The following is a 23,918-nucleotide window of genomic DNA, read 5'->3' as shown; positions in this document are numbered from 1 at the left end:
TGCAGTAAAGAAGAACAGGAACAGGTTACCCAGAGAGGTTGTGGAGTCTTCCTCACTGGAGATATTCAAGAACCTACTGGATGCAATCCTGTGCAATGTCCTCTAGGATGACCCTTCTTGAGATGGGAGATTGGATCAGATGGCCCACTATGACCCCTTCCAACCTTACCCATTCTGTGATTCTGTGATTTTTTTTAAATTGTGTATTTACACAGTAGCAATCCAAATATAGTATCTGGTTTGGTTTTGGTTTTTTTTCCATTTTCTAAAAAGTGGAATGCAGTTTGGTTTCCTCTAACATAAATATTAGACAATCTCACAACTTCTGCAGTATATAAGTAAGATATTCTGCAAGTGCACAATTTTCCTTAAATGCCCATGGGGAAAAAAATCTATCAGGTTTTATTCACAGTTTTTTATAGTCATGGGACAGACTTTTCTGCAAAGTAAACCAATCTGAAAGCATTCAGATTATTTTACCCACACTGATGACATGTTTCTGCTTGTATTACCTCACAGCATGTCACAAGACATCACTACATGCTACTGAGCTATATTTCATTTATTCCAGAATCTCATCAAGTCACTTCAGTATAAGTATATAAAAAATTAAAAAATCACTCAGTACCGCAAAGCTCTTTAAAGTTAGATTTCCATAAATTTGCACAGTACTAAATATTGGCAGCGTTAATCAAATGAGATCAAGTAAGTACATTAAAGTGGAAACATTACTTAAGCAAATAGAAGCTGTTCTATACTGTTCTATAACATTTCTATCTTTTTTAATGTGGTCTGACTTGAGTTTTTTTTAATTAAAGAATGCTTCAAAAGTGCCTGTAGGTAAACAAGAAATCATAAATTAATTCTTAATTCTTATTTTTGCTGGTTCATCTGGAATTAAAGTTCTCCTAATCTCCTGAATTTACCGTTTTTCTGCTGTTGCCATAGTGAAATCAGGTAGAGCAGGCAAAGCTGTACTTTTTCTTCTCTTTGAACTTAACTAAAAATAATGCTTAATCTATTGGTATGGCTTTAGAAATAGCTTTTAAAAATGTTAATGTGGATTTAGCAGCTGTGAAACTGAGAGATATTCTGGTCTCAAACTGGAAGTCCTTTTTACCCTCAACAAAAATGCAGTACCTGTGCAAGTTTTCCTTTAGCAGTTCATCCTGGTGCTTTAGGCCTAGGGAGCTTGAAGGAAAAAAAAATGGATATGCCTGCATCGATTTATACGTCTTGCTGTCAGGTACTTCTGAGCAGGGAAGGAGTTTGGTAAGCTGGTTTTTGTGACTGGGCAGCTTGTTTTTGTAACCAGGGCAGAACATACCATACTATTTCAAGTGGTAGTCAGTTTGCCTCTCTGTAGCCTGATGGAAATAGCTTTGTCACTGGGGAATTCTGCATAGCAGACTTGGTACTGAAAAGGTCCAAATCCCACTAAGGATTCATCTCATTCTTCAGGAAGATGATGCCAGACTTAGGTGTATTTGTATGAAGTAATATATAGTATGTAATTGAGGTGTATTGGTCTGTTGTATACATGCCTACCTCCAAGTCAATTCACTTACTTCAAACTGTGTCAAAGTTACTTCGAGTATAGAAATATTGATTTGTAAAAAGGGTGATACCTCAAAGATACAGAGAGACACTTTGAAATCTTTGGCAAAAGTCAGTAGTTGGTATGGAGATATCCTAGAAGTAGAAGGAAATAGTTGAAATTGCTTAAGTGTTCACTGACTGTTTAATGAGGCGTAGATGTTCTCTCTTCTCTTACTTATTGACTGTATTTTCCTCTTTTTTGAGTGTGTTTTTGGGGTTTAATTGGGGAGTGGGGTTATGCCTTCCAGCTAACAATGGTCTTAGCTTGACCAGACAGGAAGATCCCGCAACTCCCCCCCTTTATTGCAAGAGTGCTATAAACTGAGGGGACTGACAAGAAAAATATCTTAAGTATCTTTTATTGTCTATATTGGTCTTCCATTACTTGGTTCAAGTTGAAGGTGTCGTTCACATTTTCAACATATTCAGTGTTCAGTGCTGAGGTTGGAGCAGATGGAAACCTTATGTCAGCACCTCTCCTTAAGCTGCATTATGGCTTTTCCTGTCAAGTGGATTTCTGTGAGAGACAGCTTTCTTGAGAGGTTTCTGTCAGAGTACAGCAACCATGGAATTCAGGAACCATTTTTAACCACTGTTCTTCATTACATTTTGAATGCGTGGCGTGCTATGACATTGCAATCACAAATACAGGGAGAATACTAGAAAATAAGCACTTTAAATAAAAAAAAAAAAAAAAAAACTCCTTGCAATTTTTGGCTGATAAGGGAGAGGGAAAGACAGCTGCTTACAACAGATACTAATCTTATCAGTTAATGTACTTACTCTGAGCTTTTAGGCAGTGTAAGAACCGAAAAACAACAAAGTGGCTGTGGTCAAGTGGAAGTTAGCCAAGTCTCAGGAGGTTTAGTACAACTGGTTGTTCATGATGTTCCAAGCTGGTTACTTAAATTTAATTTGTCTTTGGAGGGAAAAGTTGCGTTTATTTTTCTTCTCGTTGTTGCTTTTATTTTCTGTTAGTTTTGCTTTTGTCTTAAAGAGGTCAGGAATTGAACAGGAATAGCAGCTCAATAACTCACACTTTTTCTGTTTTGTTTAAAATGAGACTGCTAGTGCTATCTGTGATGCCCTTGGAAGGCTGTCAGCCAACAATGTTCCTTTATCTAGCAATCTAGCAATTGCAGGACAAAGAATTAAAAACGAAAGAAAGAAAGAAAGAAAGAAAGAAAGAAAGAAAGAAAGAAAGAAAGAAAGAAAGAAAGAAAAAGAAAAAAAGAAAGAAAGAAAACACAGGAATATGTAGTCCAACTTGTCTTTGACTATTTCCAACATGTAGTTGTATGAGGGAAAATGTTAATACTATGCTATTTTGTCATGTTGCAGACTTCTGCCTCGGGTCTTATCAGACATGGATGGTAATATGTCACTGGCTAACTTGACTAATCTGCTGTTGCTTTTAAACCTTCACAAGCAATAGCATTTTCCTCTGATTCTTTCTCTCCCTCCTTCTGGTCTCACTTATGTGGCCATGTACATTTTTATATCTTCCTTTTGAACAGACTTCTGTACCTTGATGGTGATGCCAGAAAGGTTTGGTGTATAGTAAGCAAAGAAAACCGAAGTTAAATTGTTTCTAGTGTTAGTATGGACATAAATTCTAGTGTTAGTATGTAAATAAATCCAAATAGCATTAATTTTTCAGAAAGTGCATGCAGTAGAGCTCTGTGTGCGTGTGTGTTTTTGTGTTTGTAAGTAATGGAGACAGAAGGCAAAAAAGGGAAATAGATTTCTTTGCACATCCCCAGTTATGCACTTATTTCACCCACTAATAAATGAATGGTTCTACACATTGCCTTGATTGTCTCCCAAAGTCTCTGGAACAGTCTCCAGCTTTCACCATGTGAAAATATCTCTTCTGGGAGACTGGATATTTTGCAGGTGAAACTTAAGACTCAAGTATCTCAGGGCACACTCCTTTTCTAAATAACAACTAAACCCCAAGTTATTTTCAAATATGAAGTGGGGCAGGACCAACTCAGATTGAACAGACACTGGGTATATGAATCAAATTGAGAGACAAGGTAAAGAGCCTCAGACATTAGAAATAAGTGAGTGCCAGGTACAAGTAAAGTTTGCCAGTGAATTACAAAGGCAACAGGAATATTCAAGGTCAGAGGAAGTGTTTGCTTTCGTTCTGGGTGGGCACCAGGTTCCACAGTAATAGGCAGCAGACATATCACTTCCTTTTTCAACTGTTCCCTGCTTAATACGGATAGGTGACTTACATTTTGAGAGACAGTAAATTTAAGTATAGCATCACATGTAAAATGTCAATTATACACAATAGTGTGTTTGGTAGTTAACTGCTAAGCAACATTGTGTGGAGATACTCAGTGTGATTTACTATCCAGTCTTGGACTAATTCCCTGGTCTGCAAAGTTGGAAGCACAGATGAGCTGTCCTTCATTTGTTAATCATCTGTTACATTGGGGTTTTTTATTGTATATTTGTGTGTAAGGATTTTGAGATACAGAATTGTCTAGTAATTCATTCAAATTGAGATAGATTTAGTGCTGGCTCCAAGATTTATACTCAGCAAATGGTAAGCACACAGGTATCTAGTGCCTTTATCGACATTTTTGCTATCAAAATTTGCTGAACAACTTTTCTGATTAGTTTGGCTCTGTTTTGCAATAATTATTAAACAAACATCGATTGCTGTGAGAGCGGTTCTGCCTCCTTTGTTAAATGCACTTTTGACATATCCTGTCTTTCCAGCGAGCACTGACACCAGATAAACAGCTACACAGAAAGAAAGGATTGCTGCAAACTATGAGGCACTCACAGATTATTCAGATATCATCTTGCACTGGCCTTAGGATGGCCTGTTACTTCCAGCCCTAAAAATAAACAACTCTTAATCACCTAGTGGCAACATAGTTGACCAGCAGTTGTGGCTGCCTGGACTTCAATCTGACAGTACTCAAAAGCTTTTCTTATGTTTTCTGTCACCCAGGATAAGAGGTAGTTTTCAGCCAAGCATTCCTTTGGGAAGGCTGCTGTGAGTTTAACAAAATGTTTGAAATAACCTCAGTAACTCCTCAACACTGATCCACAACTTCAAATGTGCGGAATCAAACAATAGCAGCCTTGCATTGGCAGTCTCTAGAGAGAGAACTAATGACATAAGGTTTTCTAAGGGAGACTAAATAAGTAAGTACCTCAGGAAGCACCATTCCTTGCCTGGATTTAATCAGAAAGCAATGCTTTCAGCAACAATATGTGGAATAGTTCTACAATGCAAACAACCACCTTTCTTCCCTGTTTTTTCAAAAGACAGAAACATTCTTGGCAGTGTCTTAACCGGTAAATACAAGTAACGCAACTTAAAATAGAAGCAGCGTAGCTTTAGTAAGCTAGTCCTCAAATTGCCTGTTTTAAGATGAAAGTGTTGCTGCTTTGAACAGGAACAGATTAGTGGACTTGTAAAACGCTGGACAATAAAACAATGTTCTAACCCTGTATTATGAAAGACAAATATGTATATGCCACACCTAATACAGAATAGAATATTAGACTTTCTCCATCAGAATGGAATTTATGAAGCTTCTGAAAAAGAAGATGTAGAACATTTTTCTTATATTGTGCCTGTCAGATTTGAGATTTTTTTTGATTGAGCTTCTTTTGGTTAGTTATGACCATCATCCAGGCTGCCTGAAGTCACTTTGCCCTGTATTGAGATGGTTAACTGATGTAGAGTCTTTGTATTTCTAGGAATCTTGGACCTATCTCCAAAGTAACAAGTAAGGTACAGGAACACTGCCTATCATCTCTTATAGAAGGATACAAGAATTATTTTCCCAGGCAGCCAAAATGCATTGTTTTCCAAGATGAATACTGAAGTGTTCCCATCTAAAGCCAGAAGAAACCAACAGTGTGCGCTTAAACTGAGAAGACGAACCACATCCTGGGCTGCATCCAAAGCAGTGTGGCCAGCAGGGTGAGGGAGAGCATTCTACCCCTCTACTCTGCCCTTGTGAGATCCCACCTGGAGTACTGTATCCAGCTCTGGGACCCCTAGCACAAGAGAGATGTGAACCTGTTAGAGCGAGTCCAGAGAAGGGCCAGGAAGATGAACAAAGGGATGGAGCACCTCTCCTATGAGGGCAGCTTGAGATAGCTGGGGTTGTTAAACTTGAAGAAGAGAAGGCTCTGGGGAGACTTCATTACATCCTTCCAGTATCTAAAAGGAGGTTATAAAAAGGAGAGAGAGGGACTTTTTGTGCAGGTAGATAGTGACAGGACAAGGGGCACTAGTTTTAAACTGAAAGAGGGCATGTTTAGATGAGATGTTAGGAAGAAATTCTTTATTCAGAGGGTGGTGAGGCATTGGAACAGGTTGCCTAGAGAGGTTGTGGATGCCCCAACCCTGGAAGTGTTCAAGGCCACGTTGGACAGGGCCCTGAGCAACCTGATCTAGTGGTTGGCATCCCTGCCCACAGCAGGGGGCTTGGAACTAGATGATTTTTAAGATCCCTTCCAACCCAAATCATTCTATGATTCTTAAGATAAAACTTTGGCCATTATTTCCATGAAACAGTCCAGCAGTGTGAGGATCAACAATTTCTTTTCTGAAATGTTGATGTGAGTTAATTAATCATGTTGATTTTAAGTACATCAGCCCAATTCTGCAGTGCAGGCATAGGGTCACCTTATAGTCTGTCTTCACAGCACAGATTCTTACAATCTGATGTACAAAGAATGCATCACCTGATTTTGAACGTGCTGAGACTGGAAGTAAAAAAGTGTTTTACGTTAAGTACTCACATGCACTTTGAGAGTTGAGCATCTGGAATACTGCTAACAGACAACAGAATATTTCAGTAGAAGTTAGGACATGAACCAACAAATCCTGAGAGATTCAAAGTTCACTAAAGACTCTCTTCTCAATGAAAAGCTGCCTTGAGCCAGTATGTGCTTTATTTCTCACTCACTGCATCAGTCTTCACTTAGAAAGCCTTGATCCTTGTAAATCGCTGCAACCTTGATGTTATTTAATCATAGTTTTTAGATGTTAATTTCCATGAGAACTGTATTAAAAAAAAAGCCTAACTTGTCATTGAGGATTATAAAAATCCTTTCTTTGCCTGGAGAACAGTACTCAGATCTGAATGAATAAGTGCAAGTGAAGAATGTGTTTCGACAGTTTGTTTATTAAAAATGTATTATGCAGCTAAAAGTTATATTGTATTTATAATATTTTAATGACAGTGACTTGCAGAGTTTCTGGTGCAGTCTATTAATATGCATTTAAAAACCGTGCTATGCAAAATTCTGAAATATTTTAAATGCTCCCTTATGTCCACATAAATATCACTTGATTTGTTTTTATTTCTCCAAATGCCAAAAGCAATTAAATCATATTATAAGTCTGATGAAATGCTGCTATTTGATTGAAGCCTTAACAGTCTCATTGCAGAGATAAAAAGACAGCTAGTGTAAGGAAAAGCTCATTAAGATTTAATCATATCCAAGTGAGGTGTAACTATAGAGAAAGAGACCTGATATTTGTTTCCATCCGGTTTTTTTTTTCTCCTGACAACTCTAACTCCCACATCAACTGCATGTAACATCAGTATCTGGCATTCATGGAAATACCTACGTTTCTCAGCCCAAAAGAAATTTCCACTTTTGAGTCACAACCTCCTTGGAAATGGAAGTCTCACAGAATATTAATAGACTTTGATTTTTTCCTTGTCTTCAGTAAAAACAAGACTTCCCCCAACTACTGTAGTTGGGGGAACATCAAAGCTTAAAGCAGATTAGGTTTTACTTGCTTAATTTTACCTTAAGCAGCATAAACTGGATGCCTGGATCCTTGAAACGTATTACGCTGCTAACTTCTGTGTGTGAGGCTTGATCTAGTGCTTGTTAGTACCATGGACAAGTTTTGTATTATCTTAAAAAGTATATTATCAGAACTTAGTAAACTTTCTTGAACCACATTTGCAAGGAAATTTATTTTTATGCAGCTGCTACTGCAGGAAGGCAGTGTTAAGTATCTTAAGGGAGTTGGGCACAAAAATAAAGCAAAAACTGTAATTCAGTAACTTGATTTTAATAAGTACTGGGGGCTTTTTTTCCTTTCTTTCAACCAGATTTGGTGAAGTCAGAGTAATACGTTGCTGTGTGTGTGTCACTGGATTGCAAAAGCGTGTGGCGGGTTTGAAAACTGACAGGGATAATAAAGCCCCACCATTACCTTTAAATTGCGTTGAGAGTTTTTAAAATGCACTGTCTTCATCAACAAGTACCTTTATTCAATTTTAGAACTCTGTATAAATGAACAGTAGAAAAAATATCTTGTAAACTATTCTGAATTAGGATTTTAGTAGGTGTTTAAGTGGAAAATTTCTTGCTAATCGAAATAAGTTTCTGAGCAGTGGCTGATAAATGTTTGCCAACATATATAATGCTGTGTCATCAGCAGTAGTAAACTAGTCTAGACGTAAGGAAGTTGGCTCACTGATGCCAATTGACCTTACTTGAAAATGTGGTCTGTGGTTGTTGCCCACAAGCCTAGTTCTGCCAATTTCTAAATTTCCTCCACTAACACAAATGAGACTTCTACAAGTACACTAAAAGTTGAGAGTCCTTAAACAGTAAATGTATTAGATATTATAGGAAGGGTTAATTATTTTATCTTCAGGGTTTATTAGTACTACAAGTAAAACCTGTTTGCTCACAGCTGTGATTCTGAAGAACCATGTTAAATTGACTTAGAATGTAATAATTTATTTGTGAACTTTTGTAACTCCCCTTCCCCAGGAAATAAATGGGGATGTGCAAATGGTAATGCTCTTATTTGCTTCATATTTAAAAAGAAAATCAAGAAAACAAAGCCAGGTTTTTAGCTGACATTGAAAAGTGAGGGAGACCAGAATGCAGTCCTTCAAAGACATTCAGTTCTGACCTTAGTAATTAAAATCACCAACCAGGTAGACTGTTATGCTTTCATAACATTAATCCTGGCTAAATCTGTTTGATAAAATATTTGTTTAAATGCATGCATATTAGAAATAATAATTTATATGCCAGCATTTTATTATGAGAGTCTCTTGGAATTCAGATTATTTACATTATGCTGAGATGCGTAAAACCCATCTGTAACAAATAGACTGAGATGAACATTTGTATAAAAACAATTGCAAGTTGTTTTACATTTCTTTTCAGTATCAAGCAGTGTGTTGAAAATGCATTTTTTATAAAACCACATGCAAGGCTTTTTGATGGTGAAAAAATGGCCTCACAATAGCCACATGTTTAGGCAAATCCTTAGAAGCTAGTAGGGACCCCACACAGACATTCCAGAAGAAAAGACATTACTATAAAGTAGTTTTTCTCAAAGTGAAGTAGAATATGGGTGAGCCTACTAGGCCACTTTGATAAATAAATAAAAGTTTTCTTTATATTCTAGCACAGAACTGGTTCAACAGGAGGGCAAGTTAAATCCAGATTTGCATTTTACTTAGTTGTTTTCTGTCCCTTTTTTTTTTTTTTTAATGATTCCTTTTTGGTTTGTTGTTGTCGTTGGTGGTGGTGGTGGTGATTTTTCTTAAGACAAATAACCATTTGGCTTTGGGTTATCTGATTTTTACCTTCCTGGCTTTTCAGCATATCTCTGTGAAACTGCTTTCCAAGACAAAACCCAGTGTCCCAGGATTATTGATGTACCTCTTTAACTATGGGTCTCTTTTAAAATTTGTGTCATTAAACCAGTACAAGAGTTCTTCTGAACAATCTGAAATTAGTGCAACCCTGACTTGTTTAGAGCAAATGGTATGGTCAGATGTAAATTTTATTTAAAGAACTTGTTGAGCCTGCAGCTATATTTAACTGCACTCAAACTGTATTTTACTATCTCCGTCATCTATCTCAAATGCTTTGGTTGATTCTTTGAAAGACACTGTCTTCTGCCTTTAGAGCTTAGACTAAATTTAGTCTTCTATATCAAGCCTAAATCAGGCCTAAACTAATTCGCAGGTTTTTGTAATCCTGCTCTGGTCTTGCCATGCCTTGGGGTCATAAACCTCCCTGCCTCCCTTTTGGCACTTCTGGTACTCAGACCCCAAGTACAGCTAAGTTGGCTTTGACTGCTTTGTAGTCACAACTTCTAATGTCAAAACTAGACAATGACTAAACCAGGATTTATATAATGGTAACTACCTAGTTATTGGTTGATTTTTAGGTAAACTGATGCAACCTGTGTGGACAACTTTCACTTGGTATATTGATTATATTCTGAAGGAAGCTTGCCTCTGTATTTGCTGTTTATTCTATTTTGGCTGCATGGAATTAACTAAACCTTAGTTACTTGGGTTTCTTTTCAGCTTTAAGAAGAAATTCCTTATAAAATAACATTTTAAAAGCACTAGTTTCACTGAAATAGCTGAATCTACAGTTTCGTATAACATTTGGATACGTTCCTTCACACCTAGGCTTTTCAGGCCAAGAACTAAAGAAAGACAAGGGAGGAAAAATAGAAGTTAGGTACATTCTCAGGAATTTATTCAGTTTTTCTGAGCAAGAAGAAAACGCATGGGAGTCCAGTAGTTTACTACATTCTAAGGTAGATTTTCAGTTTAATCTTAAACTATCTCCAATGTGTCTTTCATATGAAATAACCTGGCCTATCTTGTGTCTCTATTAACGTTGTAGAACCAATTAGTACATTCAAAGATTTTCTCTCCTCCTCGGAGCTAATGGATGTGTCCCCCTTTCCATAGCAATACCAAGTGAGCATTCTGTTATTTAAGTTCATTCTCATGTGGGAACCACGGTTATTCACTAGCTTGTTAAATGTTACAAGTGATGCAAGAAGTCATTTTGTTGCCTGACTATCAATCATCATGCTGTCATATCCACACTTTGGAAGGAGTCGAATTAAAAAGGATACTTCTTACTTTAAGTTACCCTTCCCTACCTCATCCCCTTTCACAAAAAGGTTAAATGTCGTTTCAAATTAAGGCAGCAATAATTAACCAGTGGCATTGTTTGTGATTTGGCAACTCTGGGCGTTAATGAGAGAGAAATTAGCACTTAGCAGCAGGAGTTCCTGATAGTCAGTGGCAAATGCTTAATGTGCCAACAAGTTAATTTTGGTCTTAAGTAGCGCACTTAAGTGCTTTTAAACAAAAGTATGGTGTGGGTTTTTATGTGATCGTACAGGAGTTGTGTGCTATAGAGCTATAATAGAAGGAATGACACAATAGAGTTGGAAAAAGTGCAACCTAGGCAGCACAGGGCAAACAGTTTTGCTATAACACCACAGTCAAAAGCAGGATTGATGGATGTTTTCATGCTAAAGATGTACTTGCTCCAGCCATTAACAATCTACAGATGTTCTTGTATATAAATTTTATTACCAAATTTGGCATTTCTGAACATAATTTTTTAAGTGCCTCAAAAATTGTGCTTAAGCTGAGGTGATTTGCTAGAAAGACATAAATTAGCCTTTTGAGTTGTCTCAAAGTAGTAATTTTATTTAAAATTAAAGTTTCAAAAAATAACTTAAGAAATTACTTAAGTAGAGTGCCACATGCATTTTACGATGAATGAGGGATTCAGACTGCCACACAGCAAAAGGACCCCTTCAAAACTTGGGGGAGCAGCAGCATAAGGATTTTACCTGGCACACATGCTCCTAATCAGTAACTACTTACGTACATTTCATAGCTTCTGCCTTGCACAAAGTAGCCCATTAGAAATTTAAGGTCTGTTCCCTATGTTCCGGAGATTTTTGCTTTTAAAATAACTTTGGTTAGTACATAAGTACGTCCCCACCCAGTTATCCCATTTCTCTGTTTGCTTGATGTGGGAACAGATACACAGTCTGTGAAATAACAAAAGTAAGGGTCCATCCAGCATCAGCAAACTGCTGTCTCTCACCAGAGGCTGGGAGCATCAGTCTTTGGCCTCATCTGCCATTGGCCCCTTGCTCCTGCTAGGCTGTCTGGCCTCCCCAGTACATTGAGGTTCTGCATGTCTTGCCCCCATGTGAACTTGAACAAAGGACAATATCCTTAGAGACAGTAGAGGCTGAAGTTGTTGGCCAGCCAGAGAAAAGTTAGGAATTGTGTGCAGGCAGCATTGTCCTTCCACATTAGCCACTTTTTAGTCTGAGCTGTATTTATTGCCAAACATGTTAGGATGTGTTATCTAGTGTAGCCAGATTTGTCAGAGTTTTAACCTTTCAGCTTTCAAATATCATCTTTCAGTTGCAAATAGCACATTTGCCATTGTGGCCTCAGCTGCACTTAGGGGTTATTTACTCTGCCACTGAACTGTGGCCACTTAGAGATTGAAGAGTAGTAGCCATAGACAATGTTACAACGCTCTGGAGCAGTTTCGGGCAAAAGACTACCATATCTAATTGAAACTGCAGGAGGAAACCACCGAGGTTTCTTTTTCTTTTGATGCCTATTCCATTAGATAAGCACATCAAATAGAGTTTCCCCCCACTGCTGGAAAGAAACCACCTTCATGAAGCCAGTCTGGTACTACCCATGGCTTTGAGTGCTTGTATTTTCTGCTCAGGGGAAATTTAGGTTACCATGGCTCCTCTCATCACATTTTTATTATAATTAAACATTAACAAAAATTGTCTACCATATTGGTTGAGTCCTGAGCATAGCTTTGCATATAAACCATTACATGACATTCTATTGAACTTTTTCTTGTACAGTCGGTATCTAACAGCTCATCCTGCACTGTTGGTTTTGGCAAGTTCACTACAGCATATAATAAATCAAGGAAGAAAAAGCTTTTTGGCCTAATGTTGTACAGACTGCTGTAATGTTAGACTACAGAAAGCAGTTCTGTTTTTAGACATCCTTTTACTAACCCAACATTCATAATTTATGATTCCACTGTAAAATTCCTGCAACACTACACCAGAAGTAGTGCTGCCCTTTAATTAAGTGCTCTCAGTAGGAAAAACGTGAAACTGATGTGCAAAACATATCACAGTACACAGTGATTGATAGTGATTACTTCTTTATGAACCCAGCCTGAAGGTCTGAACTTCCTGATGGGTAAAATAGTCCATGGGGCTACTTCCTGAGTTTGCCTAGTGGGGATCAGTCAGAGTTAGCAATATCTGAGGAATTCTTGAGGCACGTTTCAGAGACATTACAGCACAAACTTTCTGTTTCTTCTGAATTGTGCTTTATGTTAGTAATTGCCTGAATAATAGCTCATTGTAGAGATTATATTTTAAGGATTCATTGTTATCTTCATGGTATTATCATTTGCATGAACTGAGACATGCTAAAACTCTTGTGTTTTTAATGTCTACACCCCCAAATCTAAAAAAGCCGAGTGCATGGGAAGAAACATTTCCATATATATATCAAAGTTATTGAATATTATTTAATACATAACTATTTTTTTACTGATATGTGCAGAGTGTTCAAAGGAGAAAAAAGACTAATGTGGATTGTTTGAGTCTCTAAATAGCATTTTTATTCATGGAATCAGGTATTATTGACATCTATCAATTGAACATCAGCGGAAATTTGAAAATTAAATGGAGGTCAAATACTCTCTCCAATTTTGCAGTGAAATTAACAGATTTACTTGTATTGGAATCACAGAGGTGGGAAATTAAAGTTCCCCTAACACAATCACATAAGTTCATTTTTCTTTTTTGCTTGATAGATTTGGCCCTGGATTAGTCATCTACTGGTATGGATTTATTGAAGAGCTGGACTGCCATCGTGAGCGTGGTATCCTGCTAAAAGACTGCTTTCCTACTGACATTGTGACTCTGCGACACAGCATGGCTCAACACTGATGTTGGAAGGAAGAGGTAAATCCAGAAGCAATTTTACTTTCCTGCAGTGTAAACTAATGGCAGCATCTGCCCTGAACTTCAGCTGAACTCCTGCTGCCCGCCCTTATGCTACTGCCGCTTTATGCAAACTTATCAAGAGTTTCTGTTTTGCTTCAGACCTCTGTTGCGATCAGCCAAAAAAGACACACAACCCACTCACTATCAGCAGTTCTGCCTCTGTCAAACAGCTAGTTTCTAAATACTCTAATCTTTCTTCCTTCCGTGTGGTTTCTTCTAGCATTCGAAACAAAGACAAAAATGCATAGTCTGAAAGGTGGAGCTTTTGGTTCCTATCCCCGTTACAGAGTCATCTTCAAAATTAAGTGCTTTTTATGGTTTCACTCACAAGTTTATTCAGTGCTAGTGATGTGACTCAGACACCTATGGTGACGGGGAAATCTGGTAAAGACTGTTGTTTTGGGGCTTAAAACAATATAATGCAGAGCTCGTAAAGTCCAAGTGGTAAGACAGGATCATGGCTGTTACAGTAAATAGCCAGATTTTGAGAGAATAATTGGTATATGTGTTTCATCACTATCTCATTGTTAAAATGAACAATGGAATACCAAGTGAACAATTAGAAAATAATCTAAGTTAGGGGATTTTTATGGGGGGTGAAAGTGAAGAGCACAGATTTTATTTTATGTATATAAGCCTGCAAAGTTTGGGGTTAGTTTTTTGGGGGTTTTAACAAGTATTTTAATATTTTAATGATTAAGAAATAACTTGTGTTTTGTCTTTTCCTCTCCCCCACCCCTAGGGAATCTCTACCTAGGAATTTTTCTGTTAACTGACTTTAAGGAAGAAATCTTTCTTGACCCCTGCAGGTATTGTAGCATGCAATTTTCTGGCATTCTGAAGTCTGAAAGAACAACATGCAGGAGTTCTCCATGTGGGTTATTTCTGAAAAAGTTTACCATCCTGGTGTTCAAGAAGAAGAATTTAAAAAAAAAACCAACATGAAACAATGCTTCATGCTGGATCAGTTCCACAAGACAAATAAAATACACAAATGGACAGAAGTTTCCTCTGTACTTGTTTTCTTGTAAGAGTCTTGCTTTTTTTCTTGTTGTAACCACCAAGATCAGAAGTACATTGAGGTGGGTGTTAGCCCTTCTTGAAGTTTTGAGTTCAGTCTCTTCTGTTTCCTCCACATCACCACTCAGGTTTGTGCTCTCAGTTAGATGCTTTTTAGTGACAGCAGCTTATTGGGCTTGACAGACTTCAATACTCTTGTCTTTGCTGACTGGTATTCAGGAACAGACAATGTATTTTGAAAAGTCAGTGAGAGTTTTGCCTGTATGCTCATCATGTTCAGATTTTCAGAGAAGCAGAGGTATGGATTCTGTTGTAGAATTAAAGGTGAGAGAACAGTCTCCCTAAAGCACAAACTGATAACCTTTCCCAGAAGGAAAGGGTCTTTAAAACGTTACAATGCATATACATCACCATTTTTTAGTTGAAGTGATACTTTGTGTGCCTGTATGATTTCAGAAATCATGTGCAGACTTTTTACAGTCTTGACTTGAGTTAAAAAAACATTAATCTTGTTCAGAAATTTGTCAGCTATGATTTTCAGGTACATACACAGTGTTTTGATTTTTAATTTTTAATTCTCACCTTAACACTTCCTGATAAGTTTCAGACAGGAATTTATCATTTTGACTAATCTTTCATTTTCAGGAAAAAACTCTTTGGTCTTCCTGTTCTCTGTCCCTTGCTGCAGAGATAAGCTAGTATACCTCCATTACAGTGAGTTATTGTTATATAGAGATATTTTCCTGGGTTTGAATGTGTTACAGTGAAAAGATTTATTTTAAAAAAAATATTCAAACACCTGTAATTCATTTATGTTCAAATGTTTAAGGTATTGTGCTGATCTTATTTTACCTGACCAGCTTTAAGGATCTTCCCATAAAGATACACAGAAGCTGCATTTAGGGTGTTACTGCCCCTGGGACTTCTAACTGTGGGTTTGGTTGGTGGAATATGTAGAATTAGGAAGAGAATAAAAAAGAAGAAATAACAGAACATTATCATACTAGAAAATTCAGAAGTAATGGTTGTCTGAGTGAAATGGGTTTTAAAGGCAAACTGAATTTGTTTTAGCTACTGCATATGCTTTCTGTTGTATGAAATAATTTAAATCAGCTTTTACATGATGCACTAATGCTGCGTTTTCTTTTTGAATAAATTAAATTTATCTGCACAGATGTTGAAAATTCTACTCAACCTCCATCAAAGCTTTGCTTTATTTGTTCTTATGTTAAACAAATTTATGTGGAGACACACAGATAAATCAGGTTAGGCTTATATTTGTTTATTTATTCCTCTACTTAATGCTGTGACATAACAGGTTGGAAAGCAGTACAGCTGTCTTTAATCAAAACTTTAACCTTACCTTCATATATTGCCCACTTTAGGAATCTTTTTATTAGAATGAGGATGAAATAAGCCACAAAAGTGTACGTATTGTACAAATTCCATTACATGCTATCAAAAAAGCTTTGCCACCACAAAAACTATCCTGTGTCATTATTTAAATGATGAAGACAAAAACATTAAAAAAAATTAGGACTATTTTGTTATTCCTACATGTGTACTGTATAATCCTTTGGATATTTTCTCTGTTTCTCAGGTGTAAACATCAACTTTAATATTAAAGAGGAGAGACTGTTCTTTGTGAATTTTTGTTGGGTTTGTTTTCTTAAACAATGCTGTAGTCATTAGAACCTTAACATTAAAGCCAAATTCAGTTTTATGGGGTATTTTGTAGAGTGTGCTAATGAATTATGCCAAGCCAGAAAACAGAAGTGTGCATAAAATTGAATGATATTCTCACTGGCATACACAGACTTGCCAAGCATCTGCTCTTACAGGCACTGTATTAAGCTCTGTTCTGAGCTTTAGGAATTGATGAAATTGTGTCAAACAGGGAAGTAAAACTTCCTTATACAGGAGTAACAGCACAAGAGTGGGTCACACACTCTAGTATAAGAAGAAAGTGGTTTGGGGTTTTTACCATTTCTATATTCTGGAGACATATTATTACTATCAGTTTAATGATCTTTCCCTAAAGACAGCTCAGAGCAGAATAAAACTTATGATCTAAAGCTGAAGAAAAGGGACCAAATGTCTTACTTCATTACATTAATAGTACTGGTAGTTCATGAATAATGTTCTTCCTGTTTTGTTATATTGGCTCTTTCAAAAAAGTCATACTTTTCTGGTATTTGCTTTTGGATTTCTCCACCATCTAGACTACTACAGAAGACTGTTCATGCCTCTTTCAATTTGCCTTTAAATCCTCCCCTTTTAATTTTCCATCTTAGTTCAACCATTTCCCATTTATTTATTCAGTATCCTATTTGCTCACGTGTCCCATTTGAAAATTCTGTCCTGTGTTTTCCACCGCCTGCTATTACTACATCTGAAGAGTGCTGTTTCCAATTCTGTATGCCTTTGGACTGACCAACCGTCTCAAGCAATTTTGCTCTTACTCTCATTTAAATAGCAACCTTAAATGGCAAGGAGACTGCCCTCACATTACCACATGGCTTTGTATTGTGGAAGTATTATGATGCTCTTCTTCATTCTCTTGGTTTGAAACATAGGTTATTTCTGCAGGCTAGTGCAGAATAATCACTCACCCTCTACTGAGAGTACGGTTGCACGAAGGACTAAGTTAGGAGTGCATCTGTGCTACTGGAAAGTAGGCATGTGCAATATTAGGAATTTAGCTATCACAGCGGTCCCTTTTATTAAGGACACTTCCTTTCTGCAAGTTCATGCCTTGTATGTGCAGTACTTCAAGGAGATTTGTTGAAGTCAAAGGTTTAGCTTTCCTCCTGTGCCAAAATCTACTTGGCTCAGAACGGAAAAGGTGTCTATCTCCCCATTTTCACATCACAGTTGATCTGGTAAAAGTTTGTACATCATAAAGGTGGTTGTTATTTAACAGTTGATAACAACTCTTCAAAGGTCAACAAAACATACACAGAATTGAACTCGATTCTTGCTGGTGCTTCATCTGATGTAGTCTTACTATTTAGAAAGCTTCTTCTGAAGGGATCTTCTGCAGTTAGTTAGTTGTATCTTTGTAAACAGAAGAATTATCAAATTTCACTTGAAATCTTTCTGGTTTTCTTAAGCAAACAAACAAACAAAATATTTTGATTTAGGTCAGCTTAAAAACCTAGCCTGAAAAATGTACCAGGTAATGTATTTAAAAGGAGCTTTTTTAATACTGAGCAAAGGGAACAGTTGTTAGAAACATGCATTTCTTATTTTGAGGATGAGATTAATTACATTAAGACGAATGCTGCTTAAGTATTGATATGATATTATGGAATAAAATAGGAGGCTGCCTGCAAAAACAACAAAAAAAATTCCTCCTATCCTATTATGCTAAGTCACAAAGGGCCATTTGTTTTGGATTTGCAGGTTATTCAGAAATAACCTTTTTATTACGTTGACAAAAGAAGAAACCTCAAGGGCTCGCTCTTTACAGTGGTGTGATAGGAACCTAAAGTGTGCCTGTCGAAAAATGAACTAGCTAACAATGGGAACTTGGCAGCAACTTCACCATTTATAGAGAAACCGTCTATCTAGTACAATCTGTATAAAATAGACCTCGCTTAGGTTAGGGAAAGGTCACAAGTTAGACAAAGTTTGGATAGTCTAAATGTGTTACTCAAAACTGACTCTCTTGTGTATAGTAAATATTAACTGAACCTGTATTATTAAAAACATGCCAGGATTCAAAAGATTAAATAAGGAAGATGTAATTATGAGCTAAATAATAAACAGAGCAGTTTTAGTTCCCCTTGTATTTTTCACTTTCCTGCTATTGTTTCATATATGGCTGTTATACAAAGAGCAGCTTAGGTCAGCTACTATAAATTATGGGTTTCATACAATAGTAATCTACCAAAATTATTTCAGAGCTGGATCAAAGAGCTTCAAAAGACTTTTCAAAAACTTCTCTAGATAATAAAAGGACTATATTTTGATGCCCTATTTTTACAAAGATTTCTTGATTTCATGTTGCGTCTTACAGTATTCAGCTATTTGTGTTGCTATTATGAGATTGGAACACACAAAATTTGTATAACTTTTTTGCATCCTCATATAATCATTAAATGATAATATCAAAAAAGCTCCTTTTAAATACGTTACCTGGTACATTTTTCAGGCTAGGTTTTTAAGCTGACCTAAATCAAAATTGTTTGTTTGTTTGTTTGTTTGTTTAAGAAAACCAGCAAGATTTCAAGTGAAATTTGATAATTCTTCTGTTTACAAAGATACAAATCATATTTGCAATGATAACAAACATTCACAATGATAACAGCAATTCTGCTTAGTAGCTCTCATATGGCATCATGTCCCTGTGTAAGATGTTGGCCTGCCCTCGCTGCTGGCCAGGCTTTCACTCAATCTGAACAATTGCATGTCATCTACACAGATCCATAGATGTGGCACTGCAGTGTCAACACAAAATGAAATGTCAATGCAAGTGTATGGAGACAAAGTAACAGTATTGAAACCATGTCAGTGCATATCTACAGAGACCACGTTACTCTGTCAGGGTGATTTTAGGAAGATCACTTTGAAATGTTAAAATGAAATGAAACTAAGTCAATTAGGTAATAACAATTGAGGTTCAGGGATTAATTGAGGGCCTAAGGTGAAGCCAGTGGACATTAACCCCAGCTAGTTATTAATTTTAGAGAAAGAGAGAAATATCCTTGGCTGAGGTTATTGTCATTATTAGGGAGTTGGGAGGTTTTTTCCTCCTATATTGTGAAAATACTTTTTGCTGTTGCTTTTAATAGTGATACACCAAGTGTGATATTAGGGTGGTAAAAGGCATATTAGTGCAAAGTTAAGTTTTCTTAGAAATTGAATCCACCTGATACCAGACAAGTACTTTTTTTTTTAATAGACATTTAACAGATATATCTTGATGTCCAACTAAGTGTCTGTAAACAGATAGAATTACTGTAATTTATTTACCTCTGAGAACTTGCCAAATGAAAATAATACAAACATGGAGAAGTATTCATTTATATAGCAACTACTATTTGCATGGCCCAAGTATTCACTGTTAACATAAGACAGACACATAAACTGGTCAAACAATAACAATATTAAATAATTATTTTTGTGAATACCTAAACAACCACCAAGTCAAGGTTATAAACTTTATGCACATTCAGTTTTTCAAAGTACGTGACTGTATCATTAAGACACAACTGTGTAATATATTACTCATTTTATCATGTCAATGAGAGATGCTTACCAAGAGCAATGCCTCTTTAGTTCAATGTGCTGTACAAACATATGAAATCTACCTGGGCCTTTGTCCTAAGGAGAGAAGACAGGAAACCAGATCTAAGAAATAATTACAATTGTTTTCTTTTTACATCTTTGTTTATATGAATTCATGTATATTTATATATTAACTTGTACATTTATACATAAATATACCAAATATAAGCAAATAATTATTTTTACTATTAATAAATACCAACTACCCTTTCTTTTATAGAAGTCCCTGTTTACATGTTTGCTGTATATAGATGTATTGGTGGAGGTCTTCAGGAAAGGGAAGTAGCTCAACACTTATTCCTGTCATAGAGGATGATTTTCCATGTTTAAGTGTTGATGAGAGCAACGAGACATTTCTGCAAGTTGACAAGTGACAGTGACGCTGAAAGAGCATGACAAAGGAGAGGGGATGAGCTGCAGCTGGAGGAGGCCAGGCCAGACCCTGCTGAGAGCCAGCAGCTTTTAGAACTTGACCTGGGCATTTTGGGGCTTCTGTCTCCAATATGAAGCTGCACAGTTGTGGTCTTGCCTCCCAGAGTGCCTCAGGGGTGCTAAGAAAATTTCTGAAAGGTCTTTGAAATTCCCAGTAGAAGAGTACTGTGAAAATGCAAGTTTTATTACCAGAAAACATTTTCCATTACAAATGGATGTGTTGGATTAACTTTTTTACTTTTAATTTTTGTTTTGCTTTTCCATACTTGCATTCATGCCACACTCCATTTTGTAATTTGCCTCAGCATGATAGCTCCATAATGAGTGGAAAAACACAAAAATTAGTTTGATCAGTTTATTTTCATACGCACTTTAAGCAGCCTTATTTTAATGTGTTTGGCACTGCATTACGTACAAATGATGAAATACATTTAGGAAAAAATAGTCTGGCTACACATCATGAAAAAAAAGCCAAGGCACAATTGGGTCTCGAGACACAAAGTTTCATCCTTCCTCTGAAGTGTGGCTGTCTATACAGATCAGATTAAATGTCTGTCTAATTTATTCTTAAAAAACTCCAATGTTGGAGATTCTTAGGAAGATTATGGAAATCCACCCTTCTAGCCATCTTTATTTAGTTAGAAAGACTTTCCAATGTCTTACCTAGATCTTTTTTTGCTGTAATAAGCCTGTTACATTTCATCCAGTTATAAATGCATATGGAGAATAAATCTGGTGTCTGCTTTCTTTTTCTGACCTTTTCCATATTTGAATATTGTTTGCTCAACGAAACACCACAAATTCTTCCAAAGTTTTTTCATATAAAGTTTTTATATTTGTTACTTTACATGTGTGTCTTGTATTTCATAAAGCCAGTATCTCTGCAAGTACATTCCTTCAATGACAAGTTGGTGGCGTCTATTTAGACTGGGGCCCTTTATACTGCCTACATCCAGATTCATCAGAAATTCATCATTTTTTCTTCCTGCTACTCTTTTTCTTCTTGCACATACTACCTTCTAGTGTATTTTTAATTTTAACTTGCTGACTTCAAACTGCTTCTGTGATCTGTTTAGATGAATTCTAGTCTCATGCTTTGGAAGTAAATACTTGGTGTGATTCACAAAGTTTTGAACATGTAATCTGAAGTCAACAAGTTAAAAAATGCAGTGTTTCAAGTCTAATACAGAGTTTGATGGTTATCTGTCACTAGTAAAATATAGACTAATGGGATATACTCAGCATAGGATATGCTCATAAAACTGCTAACACCAGTCTTCAGAAGACAGGTGGCTTACTGCTCAGTTTGTGAAATAAACATTTACTTAAACAAAATAAATAGTAGGGAGGAGTCTGCTAAATGGAGCATGCAGCAGCAACAACTACTTTTGGTTAGATGTACATCTGCCATGAAGGTCCAAATTCTCAATTCTCACAGTTGACCTGATCATCTTAATGATTCTATCACTACTAGCCCAGTTACTCAGCTATAGTAAGTTTGAGGCTCCAGTTGACAGAAGCTTTCCTGTGCTTTCCTTTCATCCCAGTTTTTATGTAAGGTTTGCTGGAGGCAGTCAAAGAGGGTAAGAGTTGTTTGTGCTCCAGCAAGCCACAGCTCCGTAAAGCTCAGCAACATTTTCTGGCATGACAAGATGTGTCATAACAATGCAAGATAATAAGTGTCATAGATTTATCTTTGTCTTCCATTTGCTTAATCCGTGCTGTACTTTACTTGAAACAATCCTACCCATTAATGCTTTGCACAACTGTTTTATGGTCCTTGACCAGAGCTAGCACTAACTAGAGACAAAGAAGAATATTAAGTATCTAACATTTGGGTAACCATGGGGAATTTTAATTACTACATAGATGAGATACTTGTTAGGTGGAAAAGTACCATTGAAGAGTCTGTTTAGGGGGGAAATATGTTATCACTTGTTACAACGTGTAATTTGCCATCTCCTTATTTCCCTTTTAAAAGCTACAGACCTTTCTCCTTCATTCTTCAGTTACTCAGGCAAAAGAACTTACTTACACAAAGTGGTCAGTTTGTCAGAGCTCTGCCATAAGGGCTCAGAAGCAAACTCAAAACTTGAATTCTTTTCTCATACTTCCCCATCTCTGTCCCAGATGTGCTAGGGGCTGTGAGTCTGCTGCTGGTTTCTTATCCAGTCAACATCGCTGCAACACTAGGCCAGATCAGAGACAGTGATCTACTGGCATCTGTGTTCAGCAGCATTATGCTGATGGCTGAGCATTTATGCTGTTATTCTTCCACAAGGACTGTATTTTATTCAGCCTTACTGATCTTCTGCTGAAGTCTTGTCATGTTAACAAGCTGAATTTTCCAAAATAGGATAGGTGATAAAGTCTCATCCCTACTTTCTGGGACAACCCTTTAAAAGTTATAGTAGCTTTGCAAATAATGATACAATGTCCATTTTGCAGCTGTACATGCTATGGCACAAGGATGGCAAGTGCCAGTACAGAGAGCAACAAGTAGAAAAATATGCTCTTGTGCTTAAACAGTGAGTTCAGAATAGCTTTACATTTCTCAGTGTTCTTTCACTAATGAAACTGCTTCACACTCACCCTATAGGGTTTTTTTTTACTTTCTTTTAATGTGTTAATAACACTTTGGTTCTAATTCTGTTTTCCTTTAAAAATTGTGCTATACTATCCTTCTTGTTATCTTTTCTATGTTCTTCCCTCCTACACTGCTTGTTTTTGTCTGTTTCTTCTTTCAGAATTGAGTACCTAACACAAAGCTCTGCTTGCTCCATGTGCTAAGCCTGGCCAAAGTTGTTCTTGTCACTTAGTGGCTGCTTCTGAAAAGAGGCAACCTTCAGTCCTTGATGGACAACAGAGGGAGAATTGTCACCAGAGACTTAGATGACAGCTGTGCTTTGGCCAGTCCTGGTTTGGAAGACACTCTCAAGACGCATCACCCTGCTGGGTCAGTACACAGGAGTCCTGTAACCCAGAGAAAGTTTCTTCTGCTACATTGCATTCAGAAAAAGTATTTATCCTTAATCAAAAACCACTTTGTCCTCCTAGCATACTCTGCTAGTTGTTCCTGTGAAACACTTTTTTTTGGTTGTTTCCAGTTTCACTAATTGAGTTTTCTATTCTTTCCTTTATGCAGTTTTCACTGTTTCTCTCACCTGATTCAATTTACTAAATCTCCCCTATTCCCTTTCCATGTGTTTCTAGTCTAGGATTTAGAAAAACGGCATTCTTAGAGGCATAGTAGCCAGCATGTTTACAACAGTGAGACATTAAAACTCATATACACAAGTTGTGTCTTTAAATATGTTGGCCAGTGAAATGCATTATTGTGCTTCCCACTGATCCATTAACAATGTGAGAACTTCCTCTGTCTATTTAGGCCTTGGATGGCAAGCATGTAAATGATGGTTTCCTGGTTTTATAAATACTAAGACCTAAACAGCAAAGCATTTTCTAATTTCTTGGCCTCCATTTCCTTCAAAGATATCAAACTGTGTTTTCCTGAATTCTTTGGCGAGGCGTATTCAATGTGAATCAGGAGCAGAGGAAAACAAAGGAAAACACCTATCATAAGGATGAAATCTCAGGTTTCAATACAAGCCTTGACAATCCTATGACAGAAGAACCAAATTGTAACTCTGTTTCAATCAAATTAGTGGGTTTTATTATCTAGCCCTACAGAATTGATTTAGCAATG

The 23,918-nt window shown here is 36.8% G+C and overlaps 1 protein-coding gene across 4 annotated transcripts in view; it reads left to right on the top strand.

Moving 5' to 3' along the window:
* Positions 1-14,472, top strand: part of CUNH15orf41 (chromosome unknown C15orf41 homolog) — a 122,909-nt gene extending 108,437 nt beyond the window's left edge. For 3 of the 4 annotated variants that reach the window (XM_018082918.1, XM_018082923.1, XM_018082922.1), the window contains 2 exons: positions 13,276-13,426; positions 14,278-14,472. In XM_018082918.1, the coding sequence (XP_017938407.1) occupies positions 13,276-13,411 (136 nt within the window). In that variant the 3' untranslated portion in view covers positions 13,412-13,426; positions 14,278-14,472. Of the gene's footprint in view, positions 1-13,275; positions 13,427-14,210 lie in introns of all 4 variants that reach the window. The other variant, XM_018082920.1, reaches the window with a different exon arrangement.
* Positions 14,473-23,918: the final 9,446 nt, after the last annotated feature.

Source organism: Manacus vitellinus, unplaced genomic scaffold (genome assembly GCF_001715985.3).
Source record: "Manacus vitellinus isolate BGI_N305 unplaced genomic scaffold, ASM171598v3 scaffold_6_pilon, whole genome shotgun sequence".
Classification (NCBI taxonomy): Eukaryota; Metazoa; Chordata; class Aves; order Passeriformes; family Pipridae; genus Manacus; species Manacus vitellinus.
The sequence above is the reverse complement of the archived record's forward strand: the minus strand, read 5'-3'. Positions and strand labels throughout refer to the sequence as shown.